The sequence below is a fragment of the Frankliniella occidentalis genome, unplaced genomic scaffold (assembly GCF_000697945.3).
Source record: "Frankliniella occidentalis isolate FOCC.00 unplaced genomic scaffold, Focc_3.1 Scaffold4, whole genome shotgun sequence".
NCBI lineage: Eukaryota > Metazoa > Arthropoda > Insecta > Thysanoptera > Thripidae > Frankliniella > Frankliniella occidentalis.
This window is the reverse complement of record NW_026267134.1, coordinates 1211193-1233707: the sequence shown is the minus strand read 5'-3', so window position 1 is coordinate 1233707 and position 22515 is coordinate 1211193. Positions and strand designations below refer to the sequence as shown.

The 22515-nt window shown below is 40.2% G+C and overlaps 3 protein-coding genes and 1 long non-coding RNA gene across 4 annotated transcripts; 2 read left to right on the top strand and 2 right to left on the bottom strand.

Moving 5' to 3' along the window:
- Positions 1 to 2070: 2070 nt before the first annotated feature.
- LOC113202192 (tyrosine-protein phosphatase 69D) lies at positions 2071 to 13817 on the top strand. The gene is made up of 28 exons (XM_026416299.2): positions 2071 to 2476; positions 3196 to 3346; positions 3441 to 3610; positions 3693 to 3834; positions 3925 to 4076; positions 4173 to 4282; positions 4358 to 4541; positions 4639 to 4932; positions 5012 to 5133; positions 5224 to 5364; positions 5440 to 5636; positions 5763 to 5897; positions 5969 to 6176; positions 6253 to 6457; positions 6575 to 6690; positions 6799 to 6920; positions 7021 to 7165; positions 7267 to 7471; positions 7573 to 7761; positions 7841 to 8027; positions 8118 to 8253; positions 8366 to 8515; positions 8595 to 8765; positions 8848 to 8964; positions 9204 to 9374; positions 9451 to 9623; positions 9718 to 9853; positions 9953 to 13817. The coding sequence occupies exons 1-28, from the start codon at positions 2332 to 2334 to the stop codon at positions 10037 to 10039; spliced, it is 4461 nt and encodes a 1486-aa protein (XP_026272084.1). The 5' UTR covers positions 2071 to 2331; the 3' UTR covers positions 10040 to 13817.
- On the bottom strand, positions 3871 to 4149 carry LOC127749729 (uncharacterized). The gene is made up of 2 exons (XR_008011323.1): positions 4016 to 4149; positions 3871 to 3929 (listed from the first exon to the last, which is right to left on the bottom strand). It is a non-coding gene; the product is annotated as an uncharacterized LOC127749729 (long non-coding RNA).
- A 63-nt stretch (positions 13818 to 13880) lies between the features above and the next one.
- LOC113202194 (5'-AMP-activated protein kinase catalytic subunit alpha-2) lies at positions 13881 to 17679 on the bottom strand. Its single transcript, XM_026416301.2, has 12 exons — positions 17489 to 17679; positions 16888 to 17029; positions 16709 to 16802; positions 16440 to 16584; positions 16161 to 16367; positions 15974 to 16079; positions 15770 to 15875; positions 15473 to 15692; positions 15288 to 15383; positions 15129 to 15199; positions 14879 to 15044; positions 13881 to 14790 (listed from the first exon to the last, which is right to left on the bottom strand). The coding sequence occupies exons 1-12, from the start codon at positions 17598 to 17600 to the stop codon at positions 14696 to 14698; spliced, it is 1560 nt and encodes a 519-aa protein (XP_026272086.1). The 5' UTR covers positions 17601 to 17679; the 3' UTR covers positions 13881 to 14695.
- A 222-nt stretch (positions 17680 to 17901) lies between these two features.
- Positions 17902 to 21572, top strand: LOC113202193 (T-complex protein 1 subunit beta). Its single transcript, XM_026416300.2, has 10 exons — positions 17902 to 18056; positions 18658 to 18831; positions 18919 to 19054; positions 19138 to 19267; positions 19514 to 19716; positions 19798 to 20026; positions 20152 to 20326; positions 20404 to 20581; positions 20661 to 20864; positions 20983 to 21572. Exons 1-10 carry the CDS (start codon positions 18054 to 18056, stop codon positions 21153 to 21155), a joined length of 1605 nt encoding a protein of 534 aa, XP_026272085.1. The 5' UTR covers positions 17902 to 18053; the 3' UTR covers positions 21156 to 21572.
- The last annotated feature ends 943 nt before the right edge of the window (positions 21573 to 22515 follow it).

Sequence of the window (22515 nt, the reverse complement as noted above, 5' to 3'; positions counted from 1 at the left end):
GCGGCGCGGCTCACTCCAAACGGCCCTAAACGAGTTTGGCATTACTATGACGAACATATGGTCACTCACTCAACTGCGGTACAGACTGGGTACGCAACGATAGGCTACTCGGGCTCGGGGCAGCAGCCGTCGCGACAGAAAGGTCCAGACTTGTTTGCAGCCTCGCCTCATCAATAAGAATAATCGGCAAAAAAAAGTGGAACTAAATTTTCAGATGGTGAACATCTTGACTGGCTGTGTCCGCACAACGCACGAGCTAATAGAAGCACTCACTAAATGGCGAGGGACAGTTTTTCTGCGTTGGATAGATGTGTCTTTGTGCACATCTAAACCAGATACAAATTTTTATATACGTTACATACCACATAGAGCATTTGTTCATTTGTAGCCTAGGTACAATTTGTACCTCCGTACAGACAGACAAATTTGTACCTGATGATGCTGATGAAGAAGTGCTCAAAGACACATCTAGCAGCCTAGGTTCAAAATTTGTCCCTCCCCATTTAGGGGTTGTGCAGTTCTGCCTCTGGTGACCATAACGGACATACATCTGAAGTGTTTGATTTATAAAAGGACGTTGGTATGATAGTTCCTCCTCGATTTCTGCCCTGCTCAGTTTGCCCCCTCCCTCGGCTCCCCTGCTGGGTAGGCCGCCGATCACGGCGGGGTGTTGACCGGGCCTGCATACCCCTGTCCTTGCAGGCGGCGGCACCCAGCCCTTTCTGGGAGCGCGGTGGCGGCGCGGCGGCCGGCCACCTAAAGACGGGAAGAGCCAAGACCTCGCGACACTGACCTACTCCACTGCTCCCGCCGCACTGGCCCCGCCCCGCCCCGCCCCGCCTCGCCCCACCTCGCCCGGATGACCTCATCTCCAGCGTCATCGCGGAGGGGCGTGGCTGGCGGCTGGAGGGCACGGCCACCAGGCCGCCGCCGCGATTTTGGTTGGACACTTCTCCGCCGGCGTCAGCTGCGGTTCGGCGTCTGCTGTACTACCAGGGAGAGGGAGAGTGAGGCATTCCCATCGTGCAGAAAGGTCGGGGAAGGCCGTTGAATGACAAGTGTCTTCTTACTCTGAATCAAAGGCGATGGGTGTGTGTGCTTCCGCCGAGATTACGTTTCGTTCACACCTCAAGAAGAAAATGGGTGATCCTGAGTCAGAGCTGTGGCATGGCGGGCTGCACGGGTGGTGGCCGTGTGGACACGACACACTGGGCGTCCATTCGCCATACAAGGGAATGACTGCGCTGCGCGCGCTGCTCGGCCGTGCGGGCCGGCGTGCGGCGTGCCCCGGCCCCGGTGCCCCGCCTGCCCGGCCCGTGCCAGGGGCGTGCCTGGGGCGCGCGAGGACGCCGTCTTCGGCAATCCAGCAGGCTAGAAATCCAAGCTCGGGGGTAATCCACGGGTGATCTGTCGAGCTGTGGGACTGGGGCTACGCGACACGACTCTGCAATACGGGGTTCGGCCCCGCTGATGTGGCCTAGTCCGTGACAGCTGCGCGCCTCAGTGTAGACGTGGACGTAAAGCCCCTAGGCTAACCCCTTAGGCATTTAAAAACTGATTTTACGGCGCTGTTTTGGAGGGATCAGTGGACTGGAGCCACGAACCAGTACCGACCAGGGACCAGTGCACTTATCATCAGCAGGGACGAACCGTTCTTCGTATAGATAGGGGGCCCATTGAGTCACGTGCTGTTGTTGGGGGCATACTACACTATCGTGGGTATGACTCTTCCCCACCACGTTACCACCGGGCCCACTTTATTTATGTTTCTTCCTTTCCCATCCCGACAGGAAGCGCCGTGCGTGTAGTCAGCTTCCGGAGTCCATCCGTCCGTCTGTCCGTCGCAGTCCGACGATTGGCCGACTGCGCCCAGCTACGACGACGTCCCGACGTCCTTCCCCTCCCCTCCTCTTCCTCCCCCGCCACGCCGCCACGCCACGCCACGCGCCGCCACGCGCCGAGACCCCTCCCCCGCGCGTCCCCCACCACTCCCTTCTCCCGGTATTCCTGGCCGCATGCATCATCGGTGCATCGGCCATAAGGGCGGGCTTCTTCTTCCTCTTCTTCTTCCGCTGGGGGAGGTAGGCCTCACGCACGGCACGGCAAAGGACAGAAGACGGAACAGACAAGTGAAAACAAAGATGTCAACTGCACCACCCAAACATTGCATGTTGTGATTTCAAGATGCGTCGCGGCCGGACTGTGTGCTGACGGAGGGTGGGTCTGGTCGATCTGCGCCCCGTCCCGGACCACCCCGGCCCGAGCGAAGGGAAGGGCCCAGCTCCAGGAGTGTCCAGGAGGCTCCGGTCCGGCTCCAGGAGTGGGTGTGATATGGTCCTCAGGACTCCAGCTCCAGCCGGCGAGAAGGACGCCATGGGTGGTTCCATGGGCCGAGCCCATTCCGCCCGAGTCCACATAGCGCTTATGGGATGCGTCCTTTTGTCTCTGGGAGTCAATTCTCTCGTCATCTCGGCAGGTAAGTCCTTAATCCGGTGCCCCACGGCGTCGGCGGGACGCGAACCCGCCCCCCGAGTGACAGGAGGGGCGGCCGGTTGAAGGGGTTAGGTTATCGGATGTCTCTGTTTTTAGGGGGCGCTAATTTGTGTATATACTGCTAAATTAATATGGTACCAGACAAAGCATCTGCTTTTTATGACGGCTTTGCACCTTTTGTGCCGTCATTTTTATTTTGTGTATCTCCATTCTGCACTTTTTATCAATGGGCTCACCTAGTCTGCATTCATACATCACCTTGTTGTCATTTACAGTTTTGATCGTTTTGGTCTTAACTGTGCTTTAACTAAGCTTCTAATTATTGTGAACTATTAAGTTTACTCTGTAAGTAAACCAATTGTATCAGGTTTTGCTTAAATTATTTGTCTGGAACTTGTCCTAATACTGTACGGATCGGATAACTCTGCCAAATAGGAATTATTTTCTTGTTCTGTTAAGTTTACTGGAAAAAATATCCACCATCATGTTGTATTTCTTGGATGTTTACCCCATGTTTTTTGGGGGGCTTCATTGTTATTTGATTCTTTTTCAATGAGGATATTAATATTGTGACTTTCGTCAGGTTTGAGAGAATGTATTTGGGCCTTAAATCTGACCGAATGTGACATTTGTGTACTTGATGTAGTTTTATTGCATTGTATGCATCAGTCATTTAATCAGATTAATTTTATTGCCTCACAGAAGTTAGCAGCCCACCTGAAATATTAAATGTGTCCATTCCCAACAATACTGTTGTCTGTGACAATGCCACATTAGTGTGTCAAGTACGTCCTGCATCAGCACGTGTGTGGTGGTTTTCTGGAGGAAAAAATATTACAGAGTCTAATGCCAGGTAAAAATAAATAAATTATACAACTCAATGAATCCAAACAAATCTAATCCAACAATGACCTTCATTTGAGAACTTAAACGTACCCGCCTTGCAGGATTATTGTTGAATCCACTCCTGATGAAAATGGTGAAACAGTGAATGCCACACTACTTATATCCTGTGCCCAAACAACTGATGCTGGTAACTATACTTGTTTTGCCTTGGGTACATCAGAAGGAGAGGCTTCTTTATCTAGTAAAAAAACAGTAGTTCTTGATGTTGGAGGTAAGTCTACTACATAATTGAGAGTAAATTAAAACACAATGGAAACTTTTGTTAATTTCTAATAACAATTTTGTGCCTATAGTGCCTGCGGAAATAGTCTCTACAAAAGTTGGTCGGGCTAAAGTTGGGAATGAAGAAACTCTTTCATGTTCAATTCGAGGTCACCCTTTGGGTCCTATTGTATGGCAAAAGGGAAATGATACTCAATCTCCTGAAGAACTGAAGTGAGATTTTAAGCCTACTTGATTGAAGACTCTAAATAAGTATTTCATTTAATCTTTTTATTTTATTATAAATGACTCAATTCCTTTCAGGGATGCTGTGGAAACAAAGTTTTTGAATGATTCATTTGCTGAGACCACTTTGAAAGTTCGAGATCTTGTGCGCCAGGATAATGGAACTTACTTCTGCAAAGCTCAGGGGCCCTCTGGTGAAGCTGTGGCCCTAGTGCCACTTTATGTACTCGGTAAATTATTCTTTTGTTTGATTTTGACTTTAGCTTTAGTTCATGAGCTGTACCTCTAGCAAAGTAAATGTGGTTCAACATTTCACTCCATTTCAGACACTCCTCTTGTAAGTATTGACTTCTTCAAGGCTGTGGGATCTACAAGGATATTTCTTAACTGGACTGTAAGTGATGGAAATGAACCTATCCAACAGTACTTTATGCAGGTAAGTTTATAAAAGCCCATATATAAAAGTCTACCTTTAAAAGGCCTCACTGAAACAGACCCACAATTATTGCAGCATATGAAAAATGGAACTGGGTCTTGGACACACTACAATGAGTATGTTGGAGGGGGCAACACAAGCCATGTTATGAGCAACTTAGAACCTAATGCTTCATACAAAATACGTCTTTCTGCCAAAAATTCTATTGGTACGGGAAATGTTAATGAGCTACAAAACTGGGTTACTACATTAAATGCAGGTGAGTCAGATTCTATTACTTTTGTATTTTTTCTGCGAGTACCAAATAAAATAATATTGCTTGTTCATAACTAAAATCTACTTAATGCTTTGTACAGATCCTGTGTTTACTCCTGAGGTATCTGTAAAAGGAGCCACACCAGATTCTATATCAATTGGGTGGACATTACCTCCTGTGCCATTGAGGGAACACATTCATTACTACACATTAGTGCTTAGTAACAACAAGACAAGAAGAGAAGCTATACACCCCGCAATGAATATGAATGTCTTCATGTTCACCAGCCTGGAATCTGCAACACTCTACCATTTCAAAGTAGCTGCATGCAGTGAATTCACAAAACAGTGTAATGATTGGTCAAAACCAGTTGAAGGAACAACTATGGATGGGCGTAAGTAGCTCTTACATATTTGATTGTTTTAATTAAGACCGGATGAGATTATACAATTTCTTCATTTTCCCCTCTTTAGTTGCAAGTCCCCCAGAAAACGTAACTGTAACGTGTAAATTTGACAATGTGAGCTATGCAAGTTTCGTAATGGTTAGTTGGGCACCTCCGTTGCATCCTAATGGACACATCACCCACTATAATGTGAGTATAGTGTTCTCATTTACACCAATATTCAGTTTCAAATGTGAATTATACAGAAATCCATCATGTTGTTATTCTCTTGCTCTACAGGTTCATTTATTTGGGGAGGCAAAATTCCTTAGTGAGAAAGGTCTTCCTGAGTCAATGACATGGGGCCCTAAGGTGAAGAGTATTGATGCTAATATGCATTCTGCAAGATTTGACGTTGTTCCTCCCAACACCAATTATACAGTGAGTTTTGTGTGCCTATTGCTGTACTACTCTAGGTTAGTTTGGTTCCATTAGTAATTGATGAATTGATTTCAGGTCAGTGTATCAGGAGTAACAAGATCTCGTGGTGGAGGTGCAGAAGCAACTCGCCACTGTATGACACCCCCAACAATACCTGACAGAGAAAAATTGAATCGTATCAATTGGGGTAAAATTGAGGAGCATGGCCGCTGGATGTTTAAGTTGTACCTCCCTCGAATTACTGAGAGGAATGGACCGATTTGTTGCTACAGGTAATCATATATTTTCAATTACTTAAATGTGTGAAAAAAAAGTGTTTTTTTTTTTTTTTTTAAACACAGCTAGAGTTTTGAAATAAGGAAAGTATGGTGTTAATTCAATTGATCTCATGTTTGCAGGGTATTTGTTGTGAAGCTGCCACCTATGCGTAGTGTTTCTGATTTGCCAGCACCTGAGGAATTTCAAGTGTCCACGTATCAAGAAGTCCAGAGGAGTCCACAGGGAGGAGCGTATTTAGCTGAAATGTTTGAAAGGTAAACGTCAAGCGATTGACATCATAAAATAAAACCTCAGTTTACAATCAGTAACTTGAATATTCTTTCAGCCTTCCCAACACAGAGGTGATTGTTGGGGATGGTCGGATGGTTGAGGCCAATAATACAGGTGCTTGTCAGAGGTGTATGGGTCTGAAGAGAGTCTCACCTAGACCCACTACTCCAAAACCAGTGGATTCTGAAACTTCACCGCACCTTGCATATATTCCCTCACTTATGTCAACCACTCAAGAACCACCTGTACCTATTGAAGAAGAGGTAGTGTTTCAATTGTATATTGTTGTTTTTTGCAATTAATGATATGAAATATTATTCTCATTTAAAACTCTTTTAGGGTGAGACTACTTTGCAGCCATCTACCCCAGCAGTTAGCGGGTTGCGAAGGAGACGATCAAACAATGATATAGTAATTGAGGAGTCAAACTTAGAAGCAGTGACACCACCCTCTTTACCCGTTCCGGAATCAAATGATACATTGCCTGTCCATGATGGGCAGTTGGATATGAACAGCAATTATACTGGATTTGTTGAAGTAATTGGTAAGTATTGTTGCTGCAATCTATCTTCTGTTATCAATTGAGCCCGTAAGACATTGTGCTCTACAATTTAGCTTATACTTCACTCTTTCTATTTTTTCAAACGTTTCTCTGTCTTAGTTCTAGGCAATCAGAAATCTATGATCCCAGCATACAGTGGCTATTTTATTGTCCTCAACCCTGGACCTCAGGTTTTACAAGCAACGGAATCTACTACTATCGTTATGATTTTGCAGGTATGTAATCTCACCGGAAATCTGTCTTAGTTAATTGGTTATTATAATTTAGCTGTTAATTCTTTGACCCAGAAAGTACTAGAGAAAAATTGTGCCATTTTTTTGCAGGTGTTATGTGCGTTGATGCTGGTAATTCTATTCCTGTTAGCATCACTGTGCCTTCTTCAGCGCTACACTAAGCAAGTAGCGGAATCTCAGGGTGTTGAAATGAATCTTCGGACCTCCTTCCGGTAATTTATTGAGTGACACTGTCATTGCCTTGCACATTTTGAAAACTGTGAAAACATTTTTCATGAATATATTCATTATTTTCGCTTGCCTCTTTTGCAGCCATTTGTATCGCTCCCTTCGTGGCCGTCATGTTTTGGTGTCCCAGCAGCCACCTGACATGACACCTATTGGTGCTAGTGACCTTCCAAATGCCTATGCTGAAAGACACAAAGATTCAGACTATGGATTCCAACATGAGTTTGAGGTTGGATTTTTATTAAAAATTATTAAAAATAAACATTGTGTCATGTGTGAGAGGGTATGATTTTAAATACACTTATTGCATGTATTTCTAATTCTATGTAGATGCTACCTGATCGATTCCCAGATAGAACTACAGTGGCTTCTGAGACTCGAGAGAATATGTACAAAAATAGATACCCTGATATTAAAGCTTACGATCAAACAAGGGTAAAACTTGCCCAAGTTGATAGCGTATTGGGCTCTGATTATATAAATGCCAATTTTGTTGTTGGTTACAAGGAGAGAAAGAAATTTATTTGTGCACAGGGTGAGTCATAGAGATAGTTGAATATAACTCAGTAAAACCATGTCCTAGTTTTAGCTCTATAAACATGGTAAACTATAATTTTTCCACCTCATGGTATTTAGGACCTATGGAAGACACAGTATCAGATTTCTGGCGCATGATTTGGGAGCAACATCTTGAGTTAGTACTAATGCTGACAAATCTTGAGGAATACTCTAAAACTAAATGTGCTAAATATTGGCCAGACTCAAAGGAGACTAAGTCATTTGGTGATGTTTCTGTGACTCATGTCTCTGAAAGAAAGTGTTCTGGTAAGAATTTTAAAATTCCCTTGATTTTCCTGTTTCTGTTTGTTGGTCTTTGTTTATGTAACTTTAAAAATTTGAACAGATTACATTGTGAGAGACCTCAAAATGTCCAGAGGGAGTGGTTCTGAAACCAGGAAAATAGTGCAATATCACTTCCTCATGTGGAAAGATTTTCAAGCCCCTGAACATCCTGCTGGAATTCTCAAGTTCATCAGAAGAATGAATGAAGCATACTCCTTGGAAAAGGGCCCCATACTCGTTCATTGCAGGTCTGGTATATGTGTAGAAATTGTGCTCATTACATTTTGGATTTTTCCCTTTACCTTAAATATACTAAGTGAGATGTCTTCTGCTTCCAGTGCTGGTGTTGGCAGAACGGGAACTCTTGTGGCTCTTGATTCTTTAATACAACAGCTTAATGATGAAAAACATGTTGCAATTTTCAACACTGTTTGTGATTTAAGACACCAAAGAAATTTCCTGGTTCAGTCATTGGTTAGTTTGGATATAAAACAATTTTAAATGAAAATCTTGTGTTTTGAGTAAATTAATCTAAGGGGGGAGGGTAGTTTTACAAATTTTTAGGAATGCTATTCTTTCTTTCCAGAAACAATATATATTTGTGTACCGTGCACTGGTTGAAGTAGCACAATTTGGTGATACTGAATTATCTTTGGCCCGATTGAAATCATCGGTTGAAAAATTAAGGCAACGTGAAAATGGGCAAACAAAGACAAAGATGGAGGAAGAGTTTGATGTAAGACATTTACATTGTTCAGTTAACTCAAAATTCCTGTGCCATCACTTTTTGTTTTAACAATAAATATGTTTTACAGAAAATTTGTGCAGTGGTTGAGGAGAAAAAAACATCTAACTTTGGTAATGCCGAAGAACATTCGGGGAAAAATCGTAGTGAATCCGTGATTCCTTACGACAGGAACCGAGTCATTTTGTCACCACTTGCTAGCAGAGAGCATGCAACCTATATCAATGCTTCATTTATTGAGGTTGGTAATAGTAGTTTAGTAAGACTGAAAGAAAGATTCTATAGTCAAATTACATGGTTATAATCAATGTGTTCCTGTTCAGGGATATGATAATTCAGAGTCATTCCTCATCGCTCAAGATCCCTTAGAAACAACTTGTGCAGATTTTTGGCGTATGCTCTCTGAACAGTGCATCAGCACACTAGTAATGCTCTCTGATGTAAGTAAACTTTTGTATTTTAGTTCTAATGTAGTACTTTATTTTTAACTCCTTGATGCTTCCTTAGATATTTTATGACTCTTGTTTTATACATGTTCGGACAAATGCCCAGTAATAGGGAATGCCTGTTTTTGATACGCTAGTATGTTGTGAAAAATGTTAAGATTCACTGCTGGTTGGTGGTAGCGACAGTGCAAGAGAGGAAATGACTAACATATCTACCGTATCTTTGGTTTTAGAAACGACCAACATCAGAAGAAAACAATAGTGGCGACAATAGTCGGAAATGTTTTCGATATTGGCCAGAGCCTGATGATGAAACAACTTACGACCACATCAGAGTAAGATACATCCAAAGTGAGAGTTGTCCATATTACACAAGAAGAGAATTTAGTGTTACAAATACCAAGGTAAATCTTCAAAATCTGTCACAAACTTCTTTTTCTTATGATTCAAATTGACACTGTTATTTCTCTTTGGTTCTAGAACAACGAAAATACTTCTGTGACACAATTTCAGTACCATGGTTGGCCAACTGTTGAAGGTCAAGTACCAGAAGTTACCCGTGGGCTAATTGAGTTGGCAGATCAGGCACAGAGCCATCACTCCACACAGTTAAATTCAGGCAGTACAACTGGTCCTATAGTTGTGCATTGCATGTAAGTATACTTCATGTTAATTGTCCTGTTTACCTGATTTTTAAAAGAGTAAAGTCATTATAACTTCTTTTTCTTCTATAAAAATAATCTCCAGGACGGGCTCAGACCGCAGCTCTATGTTTGTGGCTCTTAGTATTTTAGTGCAACAACTGCGCACAGAGAAAAAAATTGATGTGTGCACTGTTGCTCGCAAATTGAGATCACAACGACCTGGCATGCTTCAAACTTTTGTAAGTTAGGATGGTTTCCTACTTCACATCCTTGTGAAAAAAACAACAATTGTTGTTGATTTGTTTTCTCTTATCTGTTTTTGTTTTTTTCATCAACAGGCGCAATTTGAGTTCTTACATCGAGCCATTGTCAACTATGCTGACCTCCACAACCTCTCTGAGAATGAGTGCAATGGAACCACCTGACAAGACGCCGGCGCGCCATTGGCTGCTGCAGCCCTTGGCGCGTCTGCTTCGTCTACTTCTCCACCTGCGTCTGCAGAGTGGCATGCTGGCTCTGCAGCTGGACATGCCCCTCCAGTGCCAGATAGACCGCCAAGTCGAGCTCGTAGCAAGTCCCTAGGCCAACTTCTCATTCCATCAAAACTCACATTGTCAGCACAGTTGCCAGTCTAAGAGGTATCTAGTCATCTCTCCTTTACAACTTTTGTTCCAACATGCTCAGCCAAAACATAAGACCAGGTCTCATAGTCAAAATCACTTACCTTGCTGAGCAGTTGGAAACTGAGCCATGAATGAGCCATTCTTGTAAGGTAAGGTATATCTGCCTAAGATTTAATGATATATGTGTGTCCCATTATGGCTAAAAAGACTTTTAAGGTGGACAATTTTACAAATTTTAGGAGAGATGTATGCAATAAGCTTTAAAGCATAATATATTTCTTTATTTTAGGTAACTGGGAATACCTATAAAAGTCTAGTCTGTGTTGTCATTCAGTGTGTCTAAAATCTTTTCCAGTCAGTAATCGGATATTTTTAATGCACATGTTCCTACATTTGGCCAAAAATCTTAGGAAGGGACCACCATTGTCATAAGTGTGTGTGTGTGGTCATCTTACTCTTCTTTTCCTTTCAAGCTCAAACTTTATGTAATTTACACGTTACTTGCATAGACCCTGTTATTTTTTCTTTTAAAAAGTCCTAATGAATTCAAATTTATATTTCTGGTGTCAGATATGATTTTTTTTACACCAGTTGTACTGTTATCTATTTCAAAGTGAAGAGTGGTACACGCTCTTAGTAAGTCCATGACAAAATGGAAAGCAATACATAGTTCTGTTAAAGAAGAAAATCAAACATTATCGCTGCTAGTGGTTGCAGTTTGTGTAAGTTTACAAATACCTTAAGGCTGTAGGTCTCTTTGATTATCAAGTATATTGGATTCCTGTTCTGTTAACTGCTCAGCTCCAACATCTTTCTTTGTTGTTACAAGTTCTTTCCCCCTTATACCTTGACATGAGGGGAAAGGAGTGTGTGCAGCTGGAATCAGTAACCCTGGCCTATACCTAATTTTTGTATCTAACTTAATATTTCCCTGCATTTACCATATGGTATTTGCAATTCTTTGCAATGTTTCCCATTTACAAAAAAAATTGTAGCCATCTTTTTATCCCTATTGAACTCCTGATTGGGTTCATGTTTACTTATACGTGGGTACAGTAGCAAACATCAATATTGACCTTTGACAACTGACAGGTTTTTTTCCTTTAAATTTTAACATATGTATGCTACTTTTGGAGTCATCTATATATCTAAAGTGTGTTCAATACCCTCAACTGGTTTGAGTTGGATGGGAAGTACTGGTACTTTCTGTGTGGGCCTAGAAAGCTTAATGTAAGGTATTTTACCCAGTGATTCTCTTCCTCTTCTAAATTGGCTTTTCTATTTACAATTTGGAGCTGCTTTTTGACTGATTGTCGATTTTATGGTTTATTGTTTAGGTAGAATATGTATTGTTAATGTAGACTCAATATTGTTTATGTTGTTAAGAATGTTTGTGTGATATTGTGGCTACATTGTCATAGTTCAGGAAACACCTTTTCCCTTGTGAGATTATTAGTGTGCCGTCATCTATAGACAAAGTCATTACTGCCAGAGAAAGACCTGTATATTGATTCAATCTAGTTTCCTGTATTATGGAACAATGTAGCCATATTAAAGTCTCAAGGCTAGGACATTTTATTGGAGGCCTTTTTTTCTTCATTTGCTCTTTGTACTCCTATGTGAATGGTGTGTAATATTGAGGACTATACACAGCCAAAGATTTGTCCGTAAAAAAAACAAAAAACATAATAGTCTAGTGTATTGACTGGCCAGTGCTAGACACAGAAGCTCTTTGATCCTGTTTTCTGTCTTGGTACATTTTTGCAAGTCTACTCTCAAATTTGTGCAATGAGCTCTTATGCACAGCGATTCAGCAAAAGTTGAATTAGTCCCCTGCAGACTAGGATCTATTATGTGAAAGTCATTTGTCATGTGTTGTGGAAAATGTGGGCTTGTAATTGTACTCCTATGAATTAATTTTTTTTCATATCATGTATGACATTTTATTTATTTATCATTTATCTTAATCATCCACAATGCCAGTGATTGCATGTTTTGCCTCTGCGCGTGAAGCATTTGTAAATTGTTTAAAATCTTGCTTATGTAGTTAGTAGTATTCATTCTTATGTGTCATATGACTAGTATTAACTACCTACTGGCAATGCTGAAATGCTAACATTAGATACGTACTGAAAGAATAAGCGGACTGTTACAAATAGTATGTGTTAATGGAATTTTGCTTTAAATGCCAGATTGGTTTTGCACCATTTAAATGCCATGACAGCATTTTACTACCTGTGCATCAGCATCATGTCTTAATGTTGATTGTTTCAGATGGTTGTGATTTGACACACTTCATTGTAAGTAAAATTGCTTGTGTTCATCAGTTGATATTTCTCTGCGTTATTTCTGTCATAACTGATTTTTTAACTTTACACTTTTACAATCTTCTCCAAATTGCTCAAAACAGTATCGAGTGAAGGGTAGGGTCATATGAACTGAGATAGTTATTATATGGTCCTGGACTTACTTGTATAGATTAAAAATGTTCTTTCATATGTGGTATTGAAACTCAGTTTTGTGTATAGATTTGATGTACAGTTTGTACAAACAGCACTGCTTTCATGATAAATTTTAAAATATCTGCTTAAGTCTGTTGTGTCAAAACTTTATAATTTTGTATAAAGAATATTTTGTTAGTTCGGAAGGTGTACTTAAGATGTTTTATAGGGTGAAACAGCAGAAAGAATAATTTCAAAATTACCATAGGTTCAAATTTTGATTTAAATACTATGCTAAGAAAACCACGTGCATGGAAACAGGCTGTTACCCAGTAATCATTGCAACTAACATTGTCCAGTATAATAACACTGTTTTTCTTGTTCTTTCTAAGTTGTAATTGTGATATTTTTGATTGAACATTATGGATTTTATTTCTTTATGGCTTTTTCTGTAATCAAGTCTCAACATTTGGGTTCTTAATGTCTGATACAAATACAGTTTTTGTAAATCTGTTAATTCTCTAGTAATAACAATGTCTATGATCAAAACTGATTTTACACAACGGTTACATTTTAAGGTTCATCATTGCTGTTTAAATTGCTCTTAAAATTTTATATATTATCTGTTTGGCATGCGATGCTTTTCATTTTCAGTCATTCTTAATCGTTCTGTGATTTTTATATTACTGATGTTTGTGTACATATGGTATGAAACCTAAATCCATCTTTTTTATCTTTTTTTAAACTGGTAAATGTTGGTATATGTAATCATATTCTGTATGTACCTACACTACCAGTCAGAAGTCACTTTGATAGTCTAAAATATTGTTTATTGTTTTTCTCTCCCTAAATTCCCTTATTGACTAGGTCGATGAGAGCCATAAATTTTGTGCTGTCATAAGATAAGTCTGTATTGTCATGTATGTACTATACTTGCATAAGGGCTAGTATTCAATCAATGTAGGAATTACAGTTTCAAGTCATTTGAATTGACTTCTAGCCTTAGTGACTGTTAAATGATGACTATCGTACACCTCTGCCATTTGAAGTGGTATAGTCTTCATTATCAAACAATATTTGTATTGCTGTGCTGTTCAGTATTTCAGCTGAATCTCAATAATAAAGGTCAAGATTCATTATTCCAGTATTTGATTTTGGGGGAGGATTGTTAGGTTTGTTTGTTTTCCTTGAGGCTTCCACCATTTTATTTTTTCTTGTCAATTGTATCCAGGCTATTTTATTGAGATGGGCAAAAATTTATAATTTAGTATTTTCTCATGTGACAGCCCACTCAAGATAAAAAACTTAAATTTGGATTCAAATTACAAAAAAACAACAACAAAAAACGAAAGGAAATAGAGATAAAGTATATATCTAACTTATACATACTTCAGGACACTTCTTAGGACCGTAAATACAGTTTTAAAAGTTGTCAAATAGTCGAAATAATGGAAGTACCACTATAGGAGACATGAAAAGTTAGAAGCATCTCAACTGCTTGCTTGCACATTAGGAAGTTGTTCACCTTACGCACACAGTACCTACTTTGACAAATGACCTCTCAAACCATGAAATACAAAATGAACGTTCTATACTTCCTCAAGACAAATTGCACATGAAATACTTTGTAGGATTAACACATTTTTTTGATGAAAATATCACTTACTATGGTGGACATTTTATTTCTTTACTGCATGCATGGAGAAGGTTTGATATCACAAGTCTCACAAGCTGCTCATTCATACCAATTGGAGCAAAAGTACCCCCCCCAAAAAATGTTTCTTTGGTTTCAGAAACATAAATGTAACATGGATAAATGCTAAATTTCCATGAAAAGGAAATTTGCTCAGTGACTCAATAACACACAAGATCAACTTGAATATAACATTTTCATAACTTTACAGGCAAACACATATCACTGAGCTTTAAAAGCGAAAATTTCCAATAGAAAATATTTCATTTTGTCATACCATAAAATTAAGAATATGTTTATCCCGCAACAAAGCAACTTGCACTATTAACGAGCCAACTGGGTGATAAGTGCAGCACACATTTCAAAGAATTCCATGGTGTGATGACCTGTACTTTGGGTTGGTGCTACAGAGCTTGTATCTGAAAAAAAATAAAGTAGAGGGAAAACTTAAATACATAACAGGTATTTGGTCAGGGATTTGATTTTTACGGAAAAAATTTCAGTTACCAGCCAAGTTGCATTCAGGCTCATCTGAGCTAAGACTTTTGAAATCTAAAAGGTAACTTTTGTAATCCACTTGGTACAATTGTAAAGACATCTTGATGTACTTCTCTGGATTGCTCACTGACATCTGTCTCACTCTTACATGGTAAGCATTTATTACTTTCCACTCCTAGAAATGTGAAAAATGAATGATAGCAAACATACATAAGAAATCTTAGTTTCTGATTATGCAATAAAAAGCAGAAATACTCACAAAATTTAGAACCTTCATTGCTCGATAAACTTCATTCATTATATCATTTGGCTTGCTTTGAGAGCGTATACCTAGAATTGAAATACCATGAGAAGGATTGAATCTTCATTTCCTAAAGATAATTAAGTACTCTGTCGGAAAGATAAATAATAGTTTTACCTAAATGCCATTTTGCCCTTTTGACAGGAGCAGACCGGATTGCTGCATCCCCCTGAGAACTTCTGTCTATACTAGGAACCCGACTCCGGAAAGTAGCTGATTGAAAATACACAAAGTACACATGTGTTACACTTTTCGGAAGAAGGCGTTTCAAACAAGAGAGGAAAATGTTACAACAAGCTTACGTGCAATCCTCTCAGGGTGTGGACGAACAGGAGATGGACTGAATTCAAATTGCACAGGTGGTGGACTACTGGCGACATAAAAATCTTTAAGTTCAGCTTTTGCTGCCTCATCAGCAATACGCTTATTGTCAATCACAAGATGATATGCAATGCCCAATTGATCATGTGGATCTCCACTAAGAAGTGCATTGTGTACTTCACACTCTTTCACAGCAAATTTCTGAAATCATACCCAAAATAGTAAATGTTCATAAGAAAAACATAAATTCTGAGTGTGCTTTTAAATTGAATTCACACCTCGCAAACTTCAGTTATTGCCTCCGTATCAATTACAGATGAATCCTGTTCCACTGGGGAGGGAAATAAATATGCAGGTAGGTCTTTCTGGAACCATTCATGCTTCCTAAAAACATCAAAGTAGATAAAATTAGAAATAAGAACTATAACAGTTACTGGCGTGAAAGTTGAGCTTCGGTCACACAATTTCTAGAAAATACCAACTTTATGTCTTCAATTGTTGCTCTCTTCATGGGGTCTATATGCATCATATGGCACAATAGACTGACAACAGATTTATTGAGGTAGTCCGGGATAGGGAATATTCCAGCTGAAAATATACCATGGTTAAATGTACATAGGTGATGAGAAATTTCTAACTTGATTTAAGACTTTTGTCTAGTAAACATACATTTAATTTTACGAAACAAAGTTGGCACATGCTCATCATCAAATGGCAAAGTTCCACAAAGAAGAGCATACAAAATAACACCACAAGACCAAATATCAACTTCAGGACCAGCATAGAGTTTTCCAGAGATAACTTCAGGAGCAGCATAATTTGGTGAGCCACAACTTGTTCGGAGAAATTCTCCATCCATCATCATATTACTCAGACCTATAAAAATAGAGAGACTAAATAAAAATGAAAACAGACAAATAATATTGGGTCAAAAATTAGTTATTTTACCAAAGTCAGCAATCTTCACATGCAGATTTTGATCTAGTAGCAGATTTTCTGGTTTCAAGTCCCTGTGTACTATCATATGCCTGTGACAATAATCCACACCAGAAATAATCTGTTGGAAAAATCTTCGGGCTTCATGTTCCTTTAGCTAGGATATAATATGGACAAAAATGGGAAGGAGCATGATTTTCAACAGAACAAAGTAACTCCAATATATTGAGAGAGACACTACATCAGTGCCCAGGTGCCACAGAAAAGGATCCACGACTCACCTTGCCATGTTTGACAATATAATCAAAAAGTTCTCCGCCAGAGACATATTCCATAATCATAAATATATCAGTGGGTGTACTTATCACCTGGTAGCTAATAAAAATATTTGAAAGGTGTAATATAGAAAGTAACAAGAAAGAAAAAATTCATACTGTCTACAGAGATTTATCATACTTACAGTTTGATGATATGAGGATGTCTAAAAAGCTTTAAATTCTGAATTTCTCTGCGAATTTTACCAACAACATCTAGACTTTTGATCTTTTGCCTATTCAAAATCTTTACAGCAACTTTATGCTTTGTTAATTGATGTTCTCCAACTGAAAGTGACAGAAATGCAATGGGTAAACTATTGTATGTAATGTTATGTGCTCATTACGCCATGTATCGATACAACTCTAATAAAAATGAATTGAAAGTTATTGACAATTTTTAAAATACTGACGTAAGGATCAACTTTTTGAGAAACTTCAAGAGTGAGCTTTCTCACTTAGTGTGGAAAAGGAGAGTAAAAGTTAAAGGTCCAAGGTTTGCATGTTCATATATATGTCCCAGGTTAACTTGTATCTTACAAAGAGTATAATCATGACGAAAACAACAAAACTCAAGTAAGAACACATGTAATAGACATATCCAAGCTATTCCTAAAGGTATCATCAAATAAGTTGCAGAAATTTTGTCCATTTATTTCAACGCTGTTCAAGGTCTTCTGCCAGCCATTGGGATGCCATGAACGAGCACGTACTACCTAACGCAAAAAGGTACGGAATATCGCTTACTTTTCACTTTGCCGAAGGTACCAACACCTAGGGTTTGGCCCAACGTGTAGTGCCCAATTTTAACAATGGGCTGAGGGGCTAATTGCGTCGTGGTTTTCTCGATTGAGGCCATGTTTACAATGTTTACGTTTCCACTGTGTATACACTCACTGTGCAGTCGACAATAATTCGCCCCTTCCCCACCCTCCTCTACCACCCCCCTCGCATTTCGGGAAATGTACTGATCAGGCACAAAGTCATCGCACTTTTGATAACTTCATTCTCCTTTTTAATGGGCGAAAGTAATACATGTAATTACAGATAAATAAAACATGGAAATTGTGAAGATGAATTTAATATAAATAAACGCGTAACAACAATTTTCCAATGTTCTTATGCATTGGTCAGAAAATGGTCCTGAAGCATAATGAACGCACCCTTTGTAGACTCCCTCTCTCTTTCCCTCTACCCCCCTTCCCTTCAGTTTCCCGGCTCAACTCAAGCCCTCAAAACCCGTCAACCAGCAACTCTCCCGTCCCGTGGTCGTGCGTGAATTCTTGATTGTGTTGAACAAAAACATTCAAAAATGGTTAGTACCTTTAAGGGGTCTATTTCGAACAATAGTTCGCAATATTTTCTTCACATGCGAGTAGTTGGTGAACCATTTACTGCGAGTCTTTTGTGAAATTTCCTCTACGGCTGCTTAAATACACCGGGTGGCGAGCCCCAGGCATGGTCTAGGCTTCGATAATTTTACAATTTAAAGAGTACTAAAAGAGTATTTGTATCATTACTGTTATTTAGGCATTTTTTCTATCTAAATTATCGCCCTTTTCTGTTACTTTTAAGTTACGTTAAACTTTTTACCATCAGTTATCACAAGTGTGTACAGGTTAGGTATTGTCATGAATCATGTGTTCATTCAGCTGCTGATCTGTGTTCTGAACTTCTGTTTCGTTTCGCATATCCTTACTTTATTGTTTACCAACGTCATTTCTACTGCTTGTCATTCATACTGTATTTTATTTTATTTCTCATCGGTTTAGTTCTGTATTTTTTCTTATCTTAATGACAGACGCGTATTTTTAAAAAAAATCACCCATTGTAAAGTTAGGCCTACTCATTTTTGATCTGATATTGATTCTTTCCATTTGTTTGTCCAAGCTCATTAATTTGCCTTTTATTTACAGGTTTCCCTTAATCCAGTTCGAGTTCTTAAACATGAAGCGGAAGAAGAGAGGGGAGAGATGGCGCGAATGTCATCAATTATTGGTGCCATTGCGATTGGTGATCTGGTCAAAAGCACCCTAGGCCCCAAAGGCATGGACAAAATATTGGTGGCTATGGGTCGTAATGAAGGACAGGTACTTAAAAATTGTATATAACTTTGTCATCATGGTCATTTTTAAGTGTTCCAATAATTTTCCATGACTATATTTCTCTCCATTCAGGTGGAGATCACCAATGATGGTGCTACCATCTTGAGGTCTCTTGGAATTGACAACCCGGCCGCAAAAATCCTTGTAGACATGTCGAGAGTCCAAGATGATGAAGTGGGTGATGGTACCACCTCTGTCACTGTGTTCGGTATGGATAAACATATTTTTGTTTTGTTCTATTAGTTATGTTTTCCCCCCCTCATTTTTAACATTCTGACTTTTTTATTCCAGCATCTGAGCTCTTGAGGGAAGCAGAAAAACTAATTGACCAGAAAATTCATCCTCAAATTATTATTGCTGGTTGGAGAGATGCTACAAATGTAGCCAGAGAGGCTCTTCAAAATGCCAGTCTTGATAACAGGTGAGTCCTTCAATTTATGTTTTCCATCTTACTACCAGGCTGGTTCTGCTCACTTTTAATTGCATGGTACAGTGTAATTAATGAGCAGAGCAGCCAAGATTATGTGGCAGACACAGGTGTGATTACCCTTGAGTCTTGGATGATCATGTATATTTCTACCAACAGTCTTCAGCAGATTATTATTAAATTACAGTAATTTTGTCATAATGCCTCATCCCTAATCTTTTCTTTTATTCTTTAACATAGCCAAGACGCAGCCAAATTCAAGGAAGACCTTCTGAATATTGCCAGGACTACTCTTAGCTCTAAAATTTTGTCTCAGCATAAGGAGCATTTTGCTAATCTTGCCGTAGAGGCTGTTTTACGTCTCAAGGGCTCTGGTTCGCTATCTGCTATTCAAATTATCAAGAAATCAGGTGGTCGGCTTGAAGATTCTTTCCTTGACGAAGGTAATTTGTCCGTGTTAATTATAATATAACATCTTCTGAGCTAAACTCAGATTGCATTCAAGTCTTTTTTTCTTAATTTAGGTTTTCTTCTGGACAAGAAACCTGGTCTTCACCAGCCAAAACGCATTGAAAATGCCAAGATTCTAATTGCTAACACACCTATGGACACAGATAAAATCAAGGTGTTTGGCTCCCGTGTCCGTGTAGATTCAATGGCCAAAATTGCAGAGCTGGAAGTTGCAGAGAAAGAAAAGATGAAGGATAAGGTTGCCAAAATTCTCAAGCACAATGCCAATGTATTCATCAACAGGTAAGTTTCCAACTAACATTTAAAATTCTTTAACCCTGTTATTAATTTTACTGCTCTCCCTAACCTGAACCTGCCTTACTTGGCATTCATCAAAACTTCTATTTGATAAACATTTTATTTTGCAGGCAGTTGATCTACAACTACCCAGAGCAGTTGTTTGCTGATGCTGGTGTCATGGCTATTGAACATGCTGATTTTGATGGAATTGAACGTTTAGCTTTAGTAACTGGTGGTGAAATTGTGTCTACTTTTGATAATCCTGATCTTGTCAAGCTTGGCCACTGTGATCTAATTGAACAGGTAAGGTTATTTTTCTAAAAAAATAATCAATTTTATATATGTCTGTTCCACATTCTTAAACTGTTCCTATTGCACAGATCATGATTGGTGAAGACACTCTGTTACGCTTCTCAGGAGTCAAGCTTGGAGAAGCTTGTTCAATTGTTATTCGTGGTGCTACACAACAAATCCTAGATGAAGCTGACAGATCTCTGCATGATGCTCTATGTGTACTAGCAGCTACTGTGAGAGAGTCACGCATTGTTCTTGGTGGAGGTAAGGTTTACTTGCTTTCATTCTCCTCACAGTTATTTACATCCAAACACTAGTTCTAAATTTTTTTCCTTTTTGTCAGGTTGCAGTGAAATGCTCATGGCCGGTGCTGTGAATGCTGCTGCTGCCAAGACACCTGGAAAGGAAGCTGTTGCTATGGAGGCATTTGCGCGTGCACTTGCCCAACTACCAACAACAATTGCTGATAATGCAGGGTATGACTCTGCTCAGCTGGTTAGTGAACTTCGTGCTGCACACAGTCAAGGGAAAAGCACCATGGGTCTGGGTAAGAAATTTTTCTTAGTTGTACTAACTTAATAATTATTTTAATAATCTATTCCAATCTTGTCTTGTTCTGGTTAAAATATGCTGATTTTTTAATATTTTTTTTTGTCTGTCTTCAGATATGGATAATGGCCGCATTGGGTGTATGAGACAGTTGGGTATTACAGAATCATTTGTGGTGAAGAGGCAGGTTCTGATGTCTGCATCTGAAGCAGCTGAGGTGATTCTGAGAGTGGACAATATCATCAAGGCAGCACCAAGGAAACGAGTTCAAGACCGTGGTCACTGCTGATTGTTTTTGTTATACTTTCAATTCTTTCAACTGCAGGCATTAATTCATTCATGCATTTAGGTTTCTTATTGTTCATGATATGTGCCTTATATCAATCTGGACTTTTAAAATTTGTATCAATGAAATATCTCAAACCTTATTTATTGGACTTGTCCTGACAATTTTCACCAGCACCACCTAGTGTTTTTAAGTTATGATTGTAAGACAATTAATTTGATTCTTCAAATCATATGCACTAATCATGCTTTTGTTTTCTTCCATCTCATGTGTCTGTTATTCCCAGTGAGACCTCTACTTAACCCTCACCCATTTGAGGTGACCTATTTTTATTAATATGTTAACACACTGTATTTTGCTGCATCTGTTAAACGAAGTATTTAGTGGAGTTTCATAAGAATATAGCTTTTCTTCTACAAAGCACTTCTTCTCATTCACCTAATCCTTGAAAAGAAATGAAAATCAGTTCATTTCACGATTCATGACAATCCTATTAAACTGCTGTCAGAGCCTTTTTGATGATCTTGTGCCTATGGTCGTAATGATTAAAATGAAGCATCAGAATGAGCCGTCTCTATTGAAACAACACCGTCTCTATTGAAACAACATGCTAATCTGGCCTGCTCACTGATGTCGAATGGTTGCCTACCTCTCCTCCCCTGGGGGGGGGGGGGGAGAATCGAATGGAGGTAGGCTTGGTGTCGTTCCGAACAGCTGTTACTCCGTTCCCTGTTTCTCCGCCCCCCCCCCTCCAATTTCAGTGGCGGACTCCCGGGTTATCCTCTCCCCTCGGCCCCAACGCCGTTGGAGGAGAACCGACAACCCCCTCACCCCGCAAGGGCCCCGCCGCGCCTGCCGCCGGCGGGGCGGGGTGGTAAAGCTCCCTCCGCTTGCACAGCGCGGCTGGAAGGAAAGGGGGAGAGTTTGTTGATTTGCCGTGTGCCGTATGCTTTCCGAGAGGCGAGGGTGGGGGCGGGGGCCTAGGGGCGTCCTCGCATTCGATGCAAAGCCCCGCGGAGGCGCAGTAGGGTTTCCGGGCTCCGTTCTCCTTCGACTCCGGAGGGCGCCGACCCTGTAAGCCGAGTTCCTCCCGCGTCAGCAACCGGCAGCAGGCTCTCGACGGGTACCCGCTGTGCGCAGAGCTAAATAAACTATGTGAAGACGCGCGTACCGTGCGCACTCCTTTACGGACGCTCGCAGGTGTGCCAGGAAGCGTCGCTGTCGGCGAGGCCGAGGCTCGCGCCGTCGGCCTGTCCCGTACGCGGGCGCGGTAGAAATCTCGCCAGCCAGGGCGCTACGGGCGCCACTGGGACCAGGCCGCCTCCAGGACCCACGCGCCCACCACTGGGTGACGGGCGGTGCG